Below are 12,175 nucleotides of genomic sequence, written 5' to 3'. Positions count from 1 at the left end.
ATGTTCCAAAAATTAGGATTTCTTTATTCTAGGACGGAAAAATTATATTCGAGGAAAATAATCTGCGTTATGATTCTCCCTCAAAATACCATGTTAAGTCTCCAAGCCTTGTATAGTAGACTACAAGTTAGTAGGAGTGATTTTGATTTAAATATAATTGGAAGATATTCAATATCATTTACGCCGCAAGGTGTAACTAGTTATGCACAGTGGTACATTCAAGACGATGTTTCTTTGACGGATTATTTGAAGGCGCCTTATGATTATAGGGAATGCATAACTTTAAAGGTCCTTGGAATGTACGTAGAAAAGGTCCCCATTAATCGACTTGAAGTTGTGGCTACAGCTCCTCGGGAAGCCCGAAATAGACCTCGACGAGAAGCCCCATCTAGAATTCAGGTTGAATTCACTGAAGCAAAACCTACTTATGAAAACAATTACCCTAACATGAGTACTTATGAAGGCATTTTGAGGAGTCAAATGCCTCTGATTTGATGGGCAGTGGTAAATATTCATTTTTATTATTATTATGTGTAGTAGCATATGTTTATTACTTGAATGCTACTAATGATGTTGATTACATTTTTTAGGGGTTATACACCTGATATGGATCATATCGGACAATCCTCTCAATCGGGATGGATGAATCAGGTTGAAGCATCCTCAGCCTATCCAACAACTCAAAATGATGGTCCTTCCTCAATCGGTGCAGTTGATTACTATCGGTACGTCTATTTTTTTTAACATCAATAGCATTATTTAATGTGTAGTAGTTAAAATACTCTACTTTCTTATGTAGGGAGAATGTGGTGATTGCACCAAATTATAGGCAAAGACCTACTATGGATGGGCCGGATTATCCGAATTATATAGTGACATCATCTAGTGATATTGAGGTTGAGGTTGGAACTAATCCTCAATATCAAGTAGAACTGTTGCAAGACATGATGAACAATCCGGCACACTAGGAAGAACTGAATTCACAGCACCCATTTGAACAAAGAAGAGTCGACCTCGTTTCAGCCGCAAAGCCAATTTCAACAAAGAAGAGTCGACCCTGGTTCAGTGGCATTCCGATGAGATCCCCTATCTTGATCATCTTCAAGATCGCCCAGATGCCTTTGTCTTCACTAGGGATGATAATTATATTCGATGAAGTTTGTGGAAAGAGCCAGTGGATCTTGTAAAACAAAATGTTCATATTGAAAAAGGTATGATTTTCAACTCGAAAAAATCATTGCAAAGGGTTGTTAAGATTTATTGCATCCAGGAGATGAGGGAGTTCAAAGTTGACGATTCCACTCGAAAACTTTGGCGATTGGTCTGCAAGTGGAAATATCAAGGTTGCCAATGGATGCTCCGTGGTAAGGAGACTGCTGAAAAGATGTGGACTATTTCAAAGTTCTACACAAAACAGACTTGTGATATGGGCGACCTCCAGATGATCATTGCAATCTAGATACCAATATGATTGCTGCTGAGTTAGTTGGCGACATTGGAAAAAGCCCAAGGTATCCCCTTCGCCTAAGTTTATTTTAATTTTGATGTTAATACAATGTTCCTCATTGCTATATGCTAATATTTCAACTTATCCAGGTACCTTATTGAAGATTGTAGTACAGCCTTCCTGAAAGTATATCGCAAAACCGTTAGTAGGCGGAAGGCGTATATTAGGCGTAGGCGTGCACATAAGACAGTCTATGGCAATTGGGAGGGCATAGTCTATGGCAATTGGGAGGGTTTTTTCAAGAAGTTGCCGAGATATATGGCGGCTCTACAACACTTCAATCCTAGTACTGTTGTTGAATGGAAGCTTAAATTAAAGCCTGGTGTGCTCGGTAATATTTTTGAGTTTGTGTTTTGGGCATTCAAACCATGCATTGATGGTTTTGCTCATTGTCGGCCAGTAATATCAATAGATGGAACACATGTGTACGGGGTATACGACATAAAGCTGCTAATTGCAGTTGGAATGGATGCAAATGGAGCTATATTCCCTCTAGCTTTTGAAATTGCAGCTAATGAGAGCACTAGTACGTGGGGTCTATTTTTTAACTACTTGAGGCAACACGTTATTAAGGATCGCATGGGCATATGTGTTTTATCAGACAGAAATGCTGGCATATTGAACAATATGTTTAATTTGCATGGGTGGCAGCCGCCCTTTGCCTACCATCGTTATTGTTTAAGGCATTTGAAGGCAAACTTTCAAAAGGCATATCGAAGCCCAAAGACTTTTGCAATTGCATGTGGCAACAGAGCATCAGGAGAAGAAGTTTCACCTGTAGATGGAGATTATTAGGTGGGATGAGGAAGCCTTCCACTTGTTGAATATAATTGATAAAGACAAATGGACATTACACCAGGATAAAGGTAGAGGAAGGGGGATGCTGACAACAAACAGCTCTGAGTCATTCAATGGCTTGTTGAAATCTGCATGGGGACTACCCGTCACCGCAATGGTGAGAATGACTTTTAAGCAGGTTGTGGAGCGGTTCGTCAATAGATCAAAAGATGCCAAAGGACTTGCTGCGGCAGATGGTCTAAGATGGATACCAAAACAGTCAAAAATGTTCGAGTATCAAAAATTTAAAGCTCAGCAACACGACCGGATGGAGTACAACTATGCAAGCGCATATTTGAACTCACAACAAGTGTGCACCAAGGTAATGGAGGTAACGTCCACACAATTTGTGAGATTCCAAGAACATGCCCATATGACAAGTGGCAATCATATCACATGCCATGTTCTCATGCCTTTAAGTGTTTTATCACAATGGGAAAAAACGCCTCCACATACATGGCTGAGGAATATACAGTTGAAAATTATGCAAAAACGTATGCTGGAAGGTTCTACCCACTTGGTAGTAATAGTTATTGGCCACCGGATCCATTTTCCAAGTTTGCAAATAAAGCATTTATTCGTAAATTCAAAAAGAAAGCATACTCCCGTATTCCTAATGAAATGGATGTTCCACCAAGTACACTCGAAAATGCTCATTTTGCAATTATGTTGGTCATGATAAGCGCAAGTATCCTTTACGACATGGTGGTCAAAATACATCTCACGGTGGAAGTACCTCTAGTGGCGGAGGAAACTTTCATGTTGGTGGCAGATCTAGTGGTCGTGGCATATCTCGCGGTGGTGACGGAAGATCAACTCAAGGGCATGAATTGATGAATATATTTTAAGTTTTTTTTTTCTTTGATGATTGTATTTTTACTACTTTTGGTTTGTTATTAATGAACAAGTTTAAGTAATTTCATATTGTTATGAATGATGCAATTTAATTATTTTGAAATTGGTATGAATGCTACAATTTTGACTAAAAAATAGCACGCTTAAATCTAAACCCTAAAACATAAAGAACTTAAAGCTAATGACACCAAGTCTTCAAACAAAAATGGAGTTCGAACACTTTTCAACCACTAAAACGGCAATCCGAAGTTTTTCTTATTCTTGATTTATTGAGCCTACCTTATTAATCGCACAAAAATAAGTAGGGTTCTATATAAAATATTGAAGTTTCGGAGTCCCCAAGCATGATTAATCTATGGCTAAAGTACGTTAAAAAGTGTAAAGAAAGAGGAGTTAACCAAAAGAAGAAAAAAAGGGAGGGCGCGGGGGGGGGGGGGGGGGGGGGGGGGGTGTACCCCTTTAACGCAATAATTTACTGCGTTGAAGGTAGTTTTGTCACCCTTTTTTTGTTGTTGGGGTATTTTGGTTCAAATGGTCTTTTTTGGGGATCATTTTGGTTCCAGACTCGAAGGAGCAATGGCAAAGATGAATTTTATTGGTGTTCAAGATTTAATACGGTTGTATATTTTTTTTAAAGGTAATTATTAACTTATATGTGTAGTATTATTTTTTTATATGTACAGTGTAATTTTTCAATTAAGGGTGGTCAACAAAAAGCTACTCTTGACCACGGTGGTCGTATGAACCCCCATTCATTAGAAAATTATATCATTTATATAGGTTAAATATTTCTTATAAGGTGATATATTAAATCTTAATTTTTTTTTTTGGTACATATATATTAAGTAGGCGTTTGGCCATCCCATGGTTTGAAATCATAGTTTCAAACCAGCGTTTGGACATACGTTTGGAGTCATGGTTTCAAACCCTAAATCATCCAAAAAGGCTGATTTGGGGTTTGAAACCATGGTTTCAACTTTTTAAATATAAAATTTAACATATAAGTTTATATTTTGTAAAAAAAGAGCCATAAGTTGGTAGATATTTTTAACAATTACCCCCATCAATCATTTACTAATTTCATTAACTTCCAGCAAATTTTATTTATGTCTACCAACCGTTTAATTTTGTAAAAAAAGACCCATAGTTTAATTTTATTTATTGAATTAAAATTTGATCAATTGATGTTGTATTTTTAGAAAGGTCTTCTAGTATTAATTTTGAGCTGGTTGTTATGAATTAGCGTATTAATTTTGTTATGAACTATGACTTGCTCATTTGGTAAGATTGTATAAGAATTGAGAATGCTTTTGATAGTTTTCACAACTTGTAGGTTTTTATGTCTATAAGAGAAAATATTCCTTAAAATATCTCAAATGCATGTCCAAATATGATTTCAAACCATGGTTTCAAACGGGCCTAAATCTTGAGTGAGATTAGTGGCCTAACAATGAAGGGCGTTCAGATTGACTTTTAAAGTCTCAAGTTTGATCCTTGTATCGAATGTTGTCTCCTTTCGGAAAAAGAAAAAAAATGAAAACGAAGGAGCTACCCCTCTCTTTTTCTTTTCTTTTGTTTGTTTACAAATACTTGTTTGGATTATAATTTGCGGTTTGGTTTTTTTTTATTTTTTTTTTACTGATTTGTACTTATTTGTTGAAGCTCCTTTTTGTCATTTTTATATATCCACTAAATCGAAGAAAATTCCTAGAAAGACAGACCTATTATAAAGAAGAAACCTCAAACATCTATATTAAAACCTAAAACAACACTAAATGGAACAAACTCATTTTTGCAATAATAGTAATTTGTCGATATTTTTAACTTTTCCAACACTCTTCACTTAGGAGCTCGTTTCATTTGGAGGCAGCATGTCTTATGTAATGTTTGCCAAAAGTAGGTAGGTACAAATTAATTATTTTTTAAAACTAGGTACAAGTTAAATGGCAGTGTCCCTGAAATTTCACGCCAATTATTGAGTTTCTTCACGATTGGTTAATCATCAGTAAAGAACTTGTTCTAAGTCCAACTCGAACAAGGTCCAATGTAGGGTGTACATGGACCGGAATGGTTCGGGTTTTTCAAATACCAAATCAAATCAATTGTGTCGGATTTTTAAATCAATAAATCAAACCAAACCAAACCAATGAAAGTGGAGTTTTTCAACCTCGGGTTTTTTTTTAAGTTTTTCAATTTTCTCGGATTTTTCGGTTTTTCTTTTTTCTGGAAAAATGTTTATACAAAATATAACATTTACTTCAAATATTTCTTTAATCCAGTAAAATACAACTATATAATTAAAATATTTGTTAAGGAAATAACAAAAAAGTGAAATGAGTGATGACATTGTAATTAAATATTCAACAAAAAAGATAATAAAATAGCATAAAATAAATATTGCTAGTTAATAAGGCATAATGAAAACGATCATTATCTAAAAATACTATGTCATGCTAAATTAAGTATGACTAGTAAATATTAATTATAAGACAAAGAAAAATAACAAAATTTATAAGTTATGTATTTTCATTGTATAAATTAACAATGTAAAACTAAAGAATGGATATCTAAAATTATTGTCATTCATAGTGTTAGTATTGAATCACTTTTGTTAGTATTAGTATTGATTTGAATTTTATTTGAGTTACTAACATCTATTGGCTATAAAACTTCATGGAACATTCAAAATTCTAAATCCTAGCTTAAAATAATATGTTAAAAAGGACAAAAACTATGAAAAACCTTGAGAAATATTTATAAATTACATTATAAGTAAATCTTTTGTGTATAAAATATTTTAAAAATTTGAATACATGCAATGTCGAGTTGGTTTAATTCGTTTCACTTTTTTTTTTTTTAGTTAAAACCAACCAAACCAATTATGATCGGGTTTTTCTTTCCAATACGAAATCAAGTCAAACCAAACCACTAGTCGGGTTTCTTTCTCGATTTGATTCGGGTTATCGATTTGTTGCGGTTTATCGATTTTCTTTATACACCCCTAGTTCTATGGATTTGATTGGTTGTCACAAAAACAGAAATTTTCTATTGATAATAGGAGTTCATAACATGACCTTAATTAGACTGCTAAGCAGAACGACAGTCCATTCTACCAGCACATCTTGTAGGATTAGGCACATCATCATTTTATACGGAGTGAAGAAAGTATACATGGTTCATGACGCTATTTCCCTCGTTACCATAAGGCTCTATTAATTGCCCTGCAATCTCTCCTTACGGAGGCGCTCTAGTTCTTTGGCCATTTGCCAATGTTCAAGTGTTAATGAGGTTTCACCAAAACTTAGAGATACAAGACGCCCCATTGTTAGTAACCTGCAGCAAAAAAACACCGGCCTCAATACAATCAATGGCATGACATGAACACCAAATAAATACAACTAATGCTGCAACTCACCTGCTGAAATCTAGACTAGTTAAGCTTCTATCTTCCTGCCTCGCAGCTACTAAGTCATCTTCTAGGACCTGAATATCCCAATCAATAATTAGTCAGAACTGCTTCAAAGGTTTACGATCACCACTTTGGATCACAAACAATAAGCATGGAGTTTCAAGGGGATTTTTACCAAGGTACGACTGGTTACTGATCATCCTTTGTCAAAATAAGGGTAACAGAAAAGAGTTTAAATGGAAACCACATGTTTATACAAATTTAAAGTGACCATTTGGGAGTTTTGAGGTTGCATGGAATACCAAGTGTTTAAACTCTTGTTCTGACTTTTGTCTTAAACCATGAAGAGGCAGATGTCTAGCATAATCTCTTACCTTCTGCATTTCTTGCTCAATAGAGTGTGACAATGATCTCATAGTAGCCAGGTACCATCTCCAAGCTCGCAGAACTTCTGTCTCAACATCTTGAACAGCGTCTACTGACAATGGACGGAAAGGTAAAACCAAATCTGCTGGGAGTATATTGGATTTCCCCTCAGAAAGAACTAGCAACTGAATGTCTGCAGGCATGTCCATCTTATAATAAGTGAAGTCATATTCAACCTAGAAAAACAAAGGAAGAAAATTTGGATATAAGATGACTTCAGTTTATACTTACAAAAGCAAATATGCCTAAACTACACCTGCATTAATACTATTAATCTGGTAATGTCATCATACTATATTATTATCTATTGCTTTTGCATATATACTGTCTTCCAGTACACTGACACACGAGAAAGGATATTTGCAAAGATGAGCATCAATCCATTATTACCTTTTGTGATTCCAACAAGCTTTTCAGGACTCTTGCATTATCAGCCCCGGAAGGATTAAGTGTCCCTGCTAGTAATTGTGTCTCATCAATAGTTACATGAGAGCCTTCAGCAAGTTGCAGTACCCCTGGTACCAGCCTAAAGCATTCACCACGAATTTACACGAAAGATCAATGACATGTCAAGTCAACATAAAAATCAGTAAATCTGGTTTATCATATTGAACTGTGTGGTACCTGTTAGTGTGATAATCTTTTTTTGGGGCAAGAGAAACTTTGTTCAGGTAATCCACTGTTAAAGGTACAGAATGTGTGAACGGTAGAAGGTTCTTGAGTGCAAGGTTGAGACGATCACCAAAAACAGACATAGTTTCCTTGTTAAAACATGTTAGGTTCAAGGAAAGCTTTCCAACAGCAATTGAATCCACTCTAGCATGCACCTGAAAAGAAAAAAAGATGGTACTTGATATCAGTATCTCACATACTTAAAGTCTCTAATCTATCCAGCTACAGGTAAGAAGAATGAGTCATTTTCATGCCTTAGACAACAGATGCAATAACATGAAATTAGCTGCAACACCATCATTTCCTAGGATAGTTGTGAGATGCCCTAATAGAGCTTCCCTTATTCCTTTCACAAGGTGGGATTTAAGCTGCAACAATCATAACAAGAACAAGGATCATTAATTGCAAAACAAAATAGCAGTAATCAGTGTACGATGCAAGAATATTTTATGCTCACAAACCCCACTAGCTATTTCCTGCATACTGTCAAAAACCTCCCTCCTATCCTACCCTCTGCCCAAAAAAGGAAAAAAAAAAAAAGAGAATGACAATGTAAAACTAACAAGAGCTTGCGATTCAACTACCTCGAATGTGGGTGAACCTGAAATAAAGTCTTGAGAGGCAAGCTTCCTGTGAACAAGGCAATGGAGTCGGGGTACCTGAAACAGAGAGGCCTCTTTAAGTGCATCTATTACCACGGTGGTGGAAACTCGGAAGCAGGAATACATTCACACTAAAGTATTTAAACCAAAGAAAGAGAAAAAAGGAAATAACAACAGAAAGGCCAGTCCTGGAAGAAGCTATTAATAAAGCTAAACCAAATATGGTTGTACTCAGAGAATTGAATGCTTTTGTAACACGGCCTCTCAACAGAATCATTTCGCACAGTTGATTAGCTTCTACCAGATGTCAGTTTATTCTTTGTTTTAGCTTAAGCCACTATAGCCATCAAATGATTTACTAGATGCAGATATCAGGAGCAAATGCAGTGGCTTCTATCGTACAGAAAAATACTGTACCCTTATCTATGTCATTGTTTGTGCTATAGAATGGAGTGAATTCTAAAACTGTGATGTTCCCTTTTACTTTGTTCCGGAAAGCAGAATGTCATACTACCATTCCATAATTAAGCATCAAAGAGGTGGTGACAGATAATGATAATTAGTCCATAATTCTTCCTGGATTACCAGAACACCCTAAAACTCACAGTCCATATGACTAAAGAAGGCCTCAACACATAAAAAGCATTTGAAGAACAATACCTTGCTTGGAGGCATCTGAGTCAGTGCATCATCACACAAACTGCTCTCCAAATCGTTGTTATCATTTTTGTCTACTGGAAACTCCGGATCAAATGTGTAGACACCAATGAACTCAAAAACATCATTTAGCTTCAAATCAGATTCAGGAGAGTCGTATATCTGTCAGATTAAACATGTACCAGTAAAATGTTAGTGGATAAGGTGCATGCACAAACTTAAGCTTAAACTAGCAACTCAACACTTACCTTCACAAGACATGGAAAAGAAGTTCTGTCAAAATATGGAAGCACACTTGTAACGGAACCAACGCCCTCAGTTGGATTTGATAAATTTAAAGTGATTCCATCCTCACGCTGGTTTGTTAAAAAAAAAAAAAGAATAAAAAAGAAGAAAGAGAAGCTTAATCGGACGTTGATGGACAACGATTTGAAAAAAAGACAGAAACTGCAACCTCCAATAGCAACCAATCAGAGCACAAAGTAAGATATAGAAGTACTAATAAACTTAGCGAGACATACCATCTTTTTGTTGGATGTGGAACCATGAACCTCCTCATTTATGACCTATCAAATAAACACATCATCAAAATGACGTGTGCGCATATGCCTATTTGTCAACTAGTTGATTAATAGCAAAAATTTAACTTAGGAATATCCAGACAAAGAGATGGAACATACTTGCATTTCGATGTCGTTCATTGCTGGATCATCCTCCCTATGGCGCTTCTCCCTCTGTGGAGATGAAGAAATTGAACTTGGATTGAACCGTGCTTCAGAAGAAGGTTCAATCCACGAATTCTGCCCTGGAACCTAAAGCAACCCGAGAAAACCGATATAACAACTGTGTTTCTCAATAACCACAACAGATGTAAACATGGGTTTCTTTGATTTTTTTAAACAAGGTAAAATTTCATTACAAATAGTACGAAGAGGGTACTAAGAAGTACAATGGCTAGCAAAAAAAATCACAGCATTACATCTTCCTCCATAATCCAAAAAAATAAAAATATAATATTCATCTATCCAACTACTATTACACCAAAAATGTAGATTTTGATGACATGTTCTTCACAAAAGAAAATTTTGCATTCTTCCTTCAAATCATCTCATATTTCCTTCAAACCAGATGGTTCACATGATACATAATGGAATACAGAAGTAAACATGAATTTCAATTTTTTTTCTATTCCACCAATGTAAAAACAAGGTATAGAAAAAAAGGTCTACTTGCAAGGACAAGAACCAAAACTCCCTTAAAAAAAATTCAAGAAAACAACACTCCTTAACAAAGAGACTATAACTCCTACCAGGAATCAAATTTAGAAAATTTCATCCTACCTACGAATAATAAGATATCATTCTACCTATGAATAACAAATACTCCCTAAAAATAGGTTATCAATTAAATTTATGAAAGGCTAACATGAAAAAAGATTTAATTCTTTTACCAATCAAGAATGTATCTATACTTAAAAAAGTAATGGCAGGTTTCAAAAACTCACAGGAACACAGTAAAGTAATCTCCGCTCCCACACACGCATGTCAGGTGAAGAACCAGTAGCCATAGGGAATTGTGAAAAGTCAGCAAACTTATTTGTTCTCCAAGTTTCACCATCCTTAAATCACAACATAAAAAAATATGTAACTGTTCGACAAAAAACATTGGGTAAAAAATACATAGGTACTCTGTAAGGCACAAAAATAATACCTTGTATGCACCAACATAGAATTCATTACCCAACATGTCTTGTATCATTCCCCGAAATCGAACTAGAGTGTTTGGTTGCACCCATGTCATAGTTGAAGGATTCAAAAATGGTACCTATAAAACAACATAATAATCAGCTACTGTATCTTTTTATATATTTAAAAAGAAGGTTTATTAGTCCCTCAATTATTGTTAAATTCTAATTTTAGTCCTTGTGATATCTGTGATATATATTTAACTTTCAATTACTTGAAATATGCACTTTTGATCTCTTTGCTTATGAACATTCACAAATTTACAAAATAATTATCCACGTGGTCTGCTAAATTTATACTACTATTAATCCATAGATGAGGGTAAAATGCTTCCAAAAGTAGTCAAATTTCCTACATAAAGAGATCAACATAACACATTTAAATTAATCAAAGGTTAAATATTTTATAACATTTATCACAAGAACCAAAATCACATTGAGCGACCAAAAGTGTTATTATCCCTTTTAAGAAAAAAAAAACTGAAAATTTTCAAAAATATACATCGTTTGAAAATATTTACACCACCTTGCCCAAAATACGATATTATACAACACTATACCTGTGGGGGGTAAAGCATTTTACATAATGCATCAACCTTCTATAAAGAAAGGTGTTTATACACAAAGTATGGGCGTAAATAGAGATAGAGTGAAACCTGAGAAAGGCCGGCATCGTGGAAAAGGAAGTGGTTGAAGAGATCAGTGGCGCCCCAATCCTTGCCGTCGAACGTGGCTGGATCAGAGCCGGAAGATACGGCCTTTTCGAATGTTAATCGGACGGCTCCCAGTGGATTTGCTAGACAATCGTAAGGTAGACCCACCATGTTTGTTGATTGTATTTTGAGCGGGAAAAATGATGAGCAGTAGGGTTGAAGGAGAATGGCAGTTGCTGGGTTTCCCTCTCAGCGTTCTAAGTAGATACACATTTTCCCGCCAACTTGTGATTTCCCGCCAATTCGGCTTGTTGGGTTTATGGGCCCCAATTTTGGATTGGGCAATTCTTTGGGGTGGTCTTTAAATTTTCATTCCATATTTCAAATCTTTAAATTTCGCCTTCGCATAAACCCATAGGTTCCGGGTTCGAACCCACGCGCGATCAAAATTTTAAAAAAAAAACGCAAGCGCAAGTTTAAATTTCGCTATGCCACCCCAACGGCATACACTTGTGAAGGAATTACCGAAAGTTATCCGGACCGGCATACTTATGCCTTATGGGCGGACTTGGCATAAGTATGCGGGTCCGCATAACTTTGATAATTATTCAAAAGTTTATCTGCCGATCCGGCATAAAAGTTTGCCTATTAAAAGTATGCCCCCACCGCATAACTTTGTGAAGGAATTACCAAAGTTATGCCGGACCCGCATACTTATGCCTTATGGGCACTTGGCATAAGTATGCGGTCCGCATAACTTTGATAATTCCTTCACAAAGTTATGCCGGTCCGCATAAAAGTTTGCCCGATTAA

The 12,175-nt window shown here is 35.7% G+C and overlaps 1 protein-coding gene across 1 annotated transcript; it reads right to left on the bottom strand.

Moving 5' to 3' along the window:
* Positions 1 to 6,218: 6,218 nt before the first annotated feature.
* On the bottom strand, positions 6,219 to 11,612 carry LOC132053416 (mini-chromosome maintenance complex-binding protein). Its single transcript, XM_059445449.1, has 14 exons — positions 11,366 to 11,612; positions 10,676 to 10,789; positions 10,470 to 10,583; positions 9,646 to 9,777; positions 9,487 to 9,531; positions 9,214 to 9,321; positions 8,969 to 9,127; positions 8,291 to 8,365; positions 7,961 to 8,074; positions 7,659 to 7,861; positions 7,425 to 7,560; positions 6,983 to 7,210; positions 6,615 to 6,682; positions 6,219 to 6,532 (listed from the first exon to the last, which is right to left on the bottom strand). Exons 1-14 carry the CDS (start codon positions 11,531 to 11,533, stop codon positions 6,412 to 6,414), a joined length of 1,785 nt encoding a protein of 594 aa, XP_059301432.1. The 5' UTR covers positions 11,534 to 11,612; the 3' UTR covers positions 6,219 to 6,411.
* Between the last annotated feature and the right edge of the window lie 563 nt (positions 11,613 to 12,175).

The sequence above is a fragment of the Lycium ferocissimum genome, chromosome 1 (genome assembly GCF_029784015.1).
Source record: "Lycium ferocissimum isolate CSIRO_LF1 chromosome 1, AGI_CSIRO_Lferr_CH_V1, whole genome shotgun sequence".
Classification (NCBI taxonomy): Eukaryota; Viridiplantae; Streptophyta; class Magnoliopsida; order Solanales; family Solanaceae; genus Lycium; species Lycium ferocissimum.
This window is presented reverse-complemented; position numbering and strand designations above follow the sequence as displayed.

Bases quoted from the DNA above. Each gene is read 5' to 3' on its own strand.
- LOC132053416 (XM_059445449.1), bottom strand. From the start codon at position 11,533: ATGGTGGGTCTACCTTACGATTGTCTAGCAAATCCACTGGGAGCCGTC. The intron at 9,532-9,645 runs GTATGTTCCATC...TTTATTTGATAG, and splicing joins TGAACGACATCGAAATGCAA to GTCATAAATGAGGAGGTTCA. The intron at 8,075-8,290 runs GTAGTTGAATCG...TGATTGTTGCAG, and splicing joins CAGGTTCACCCACATTCGAG to CTTAAATCCCACCTTGTGAA.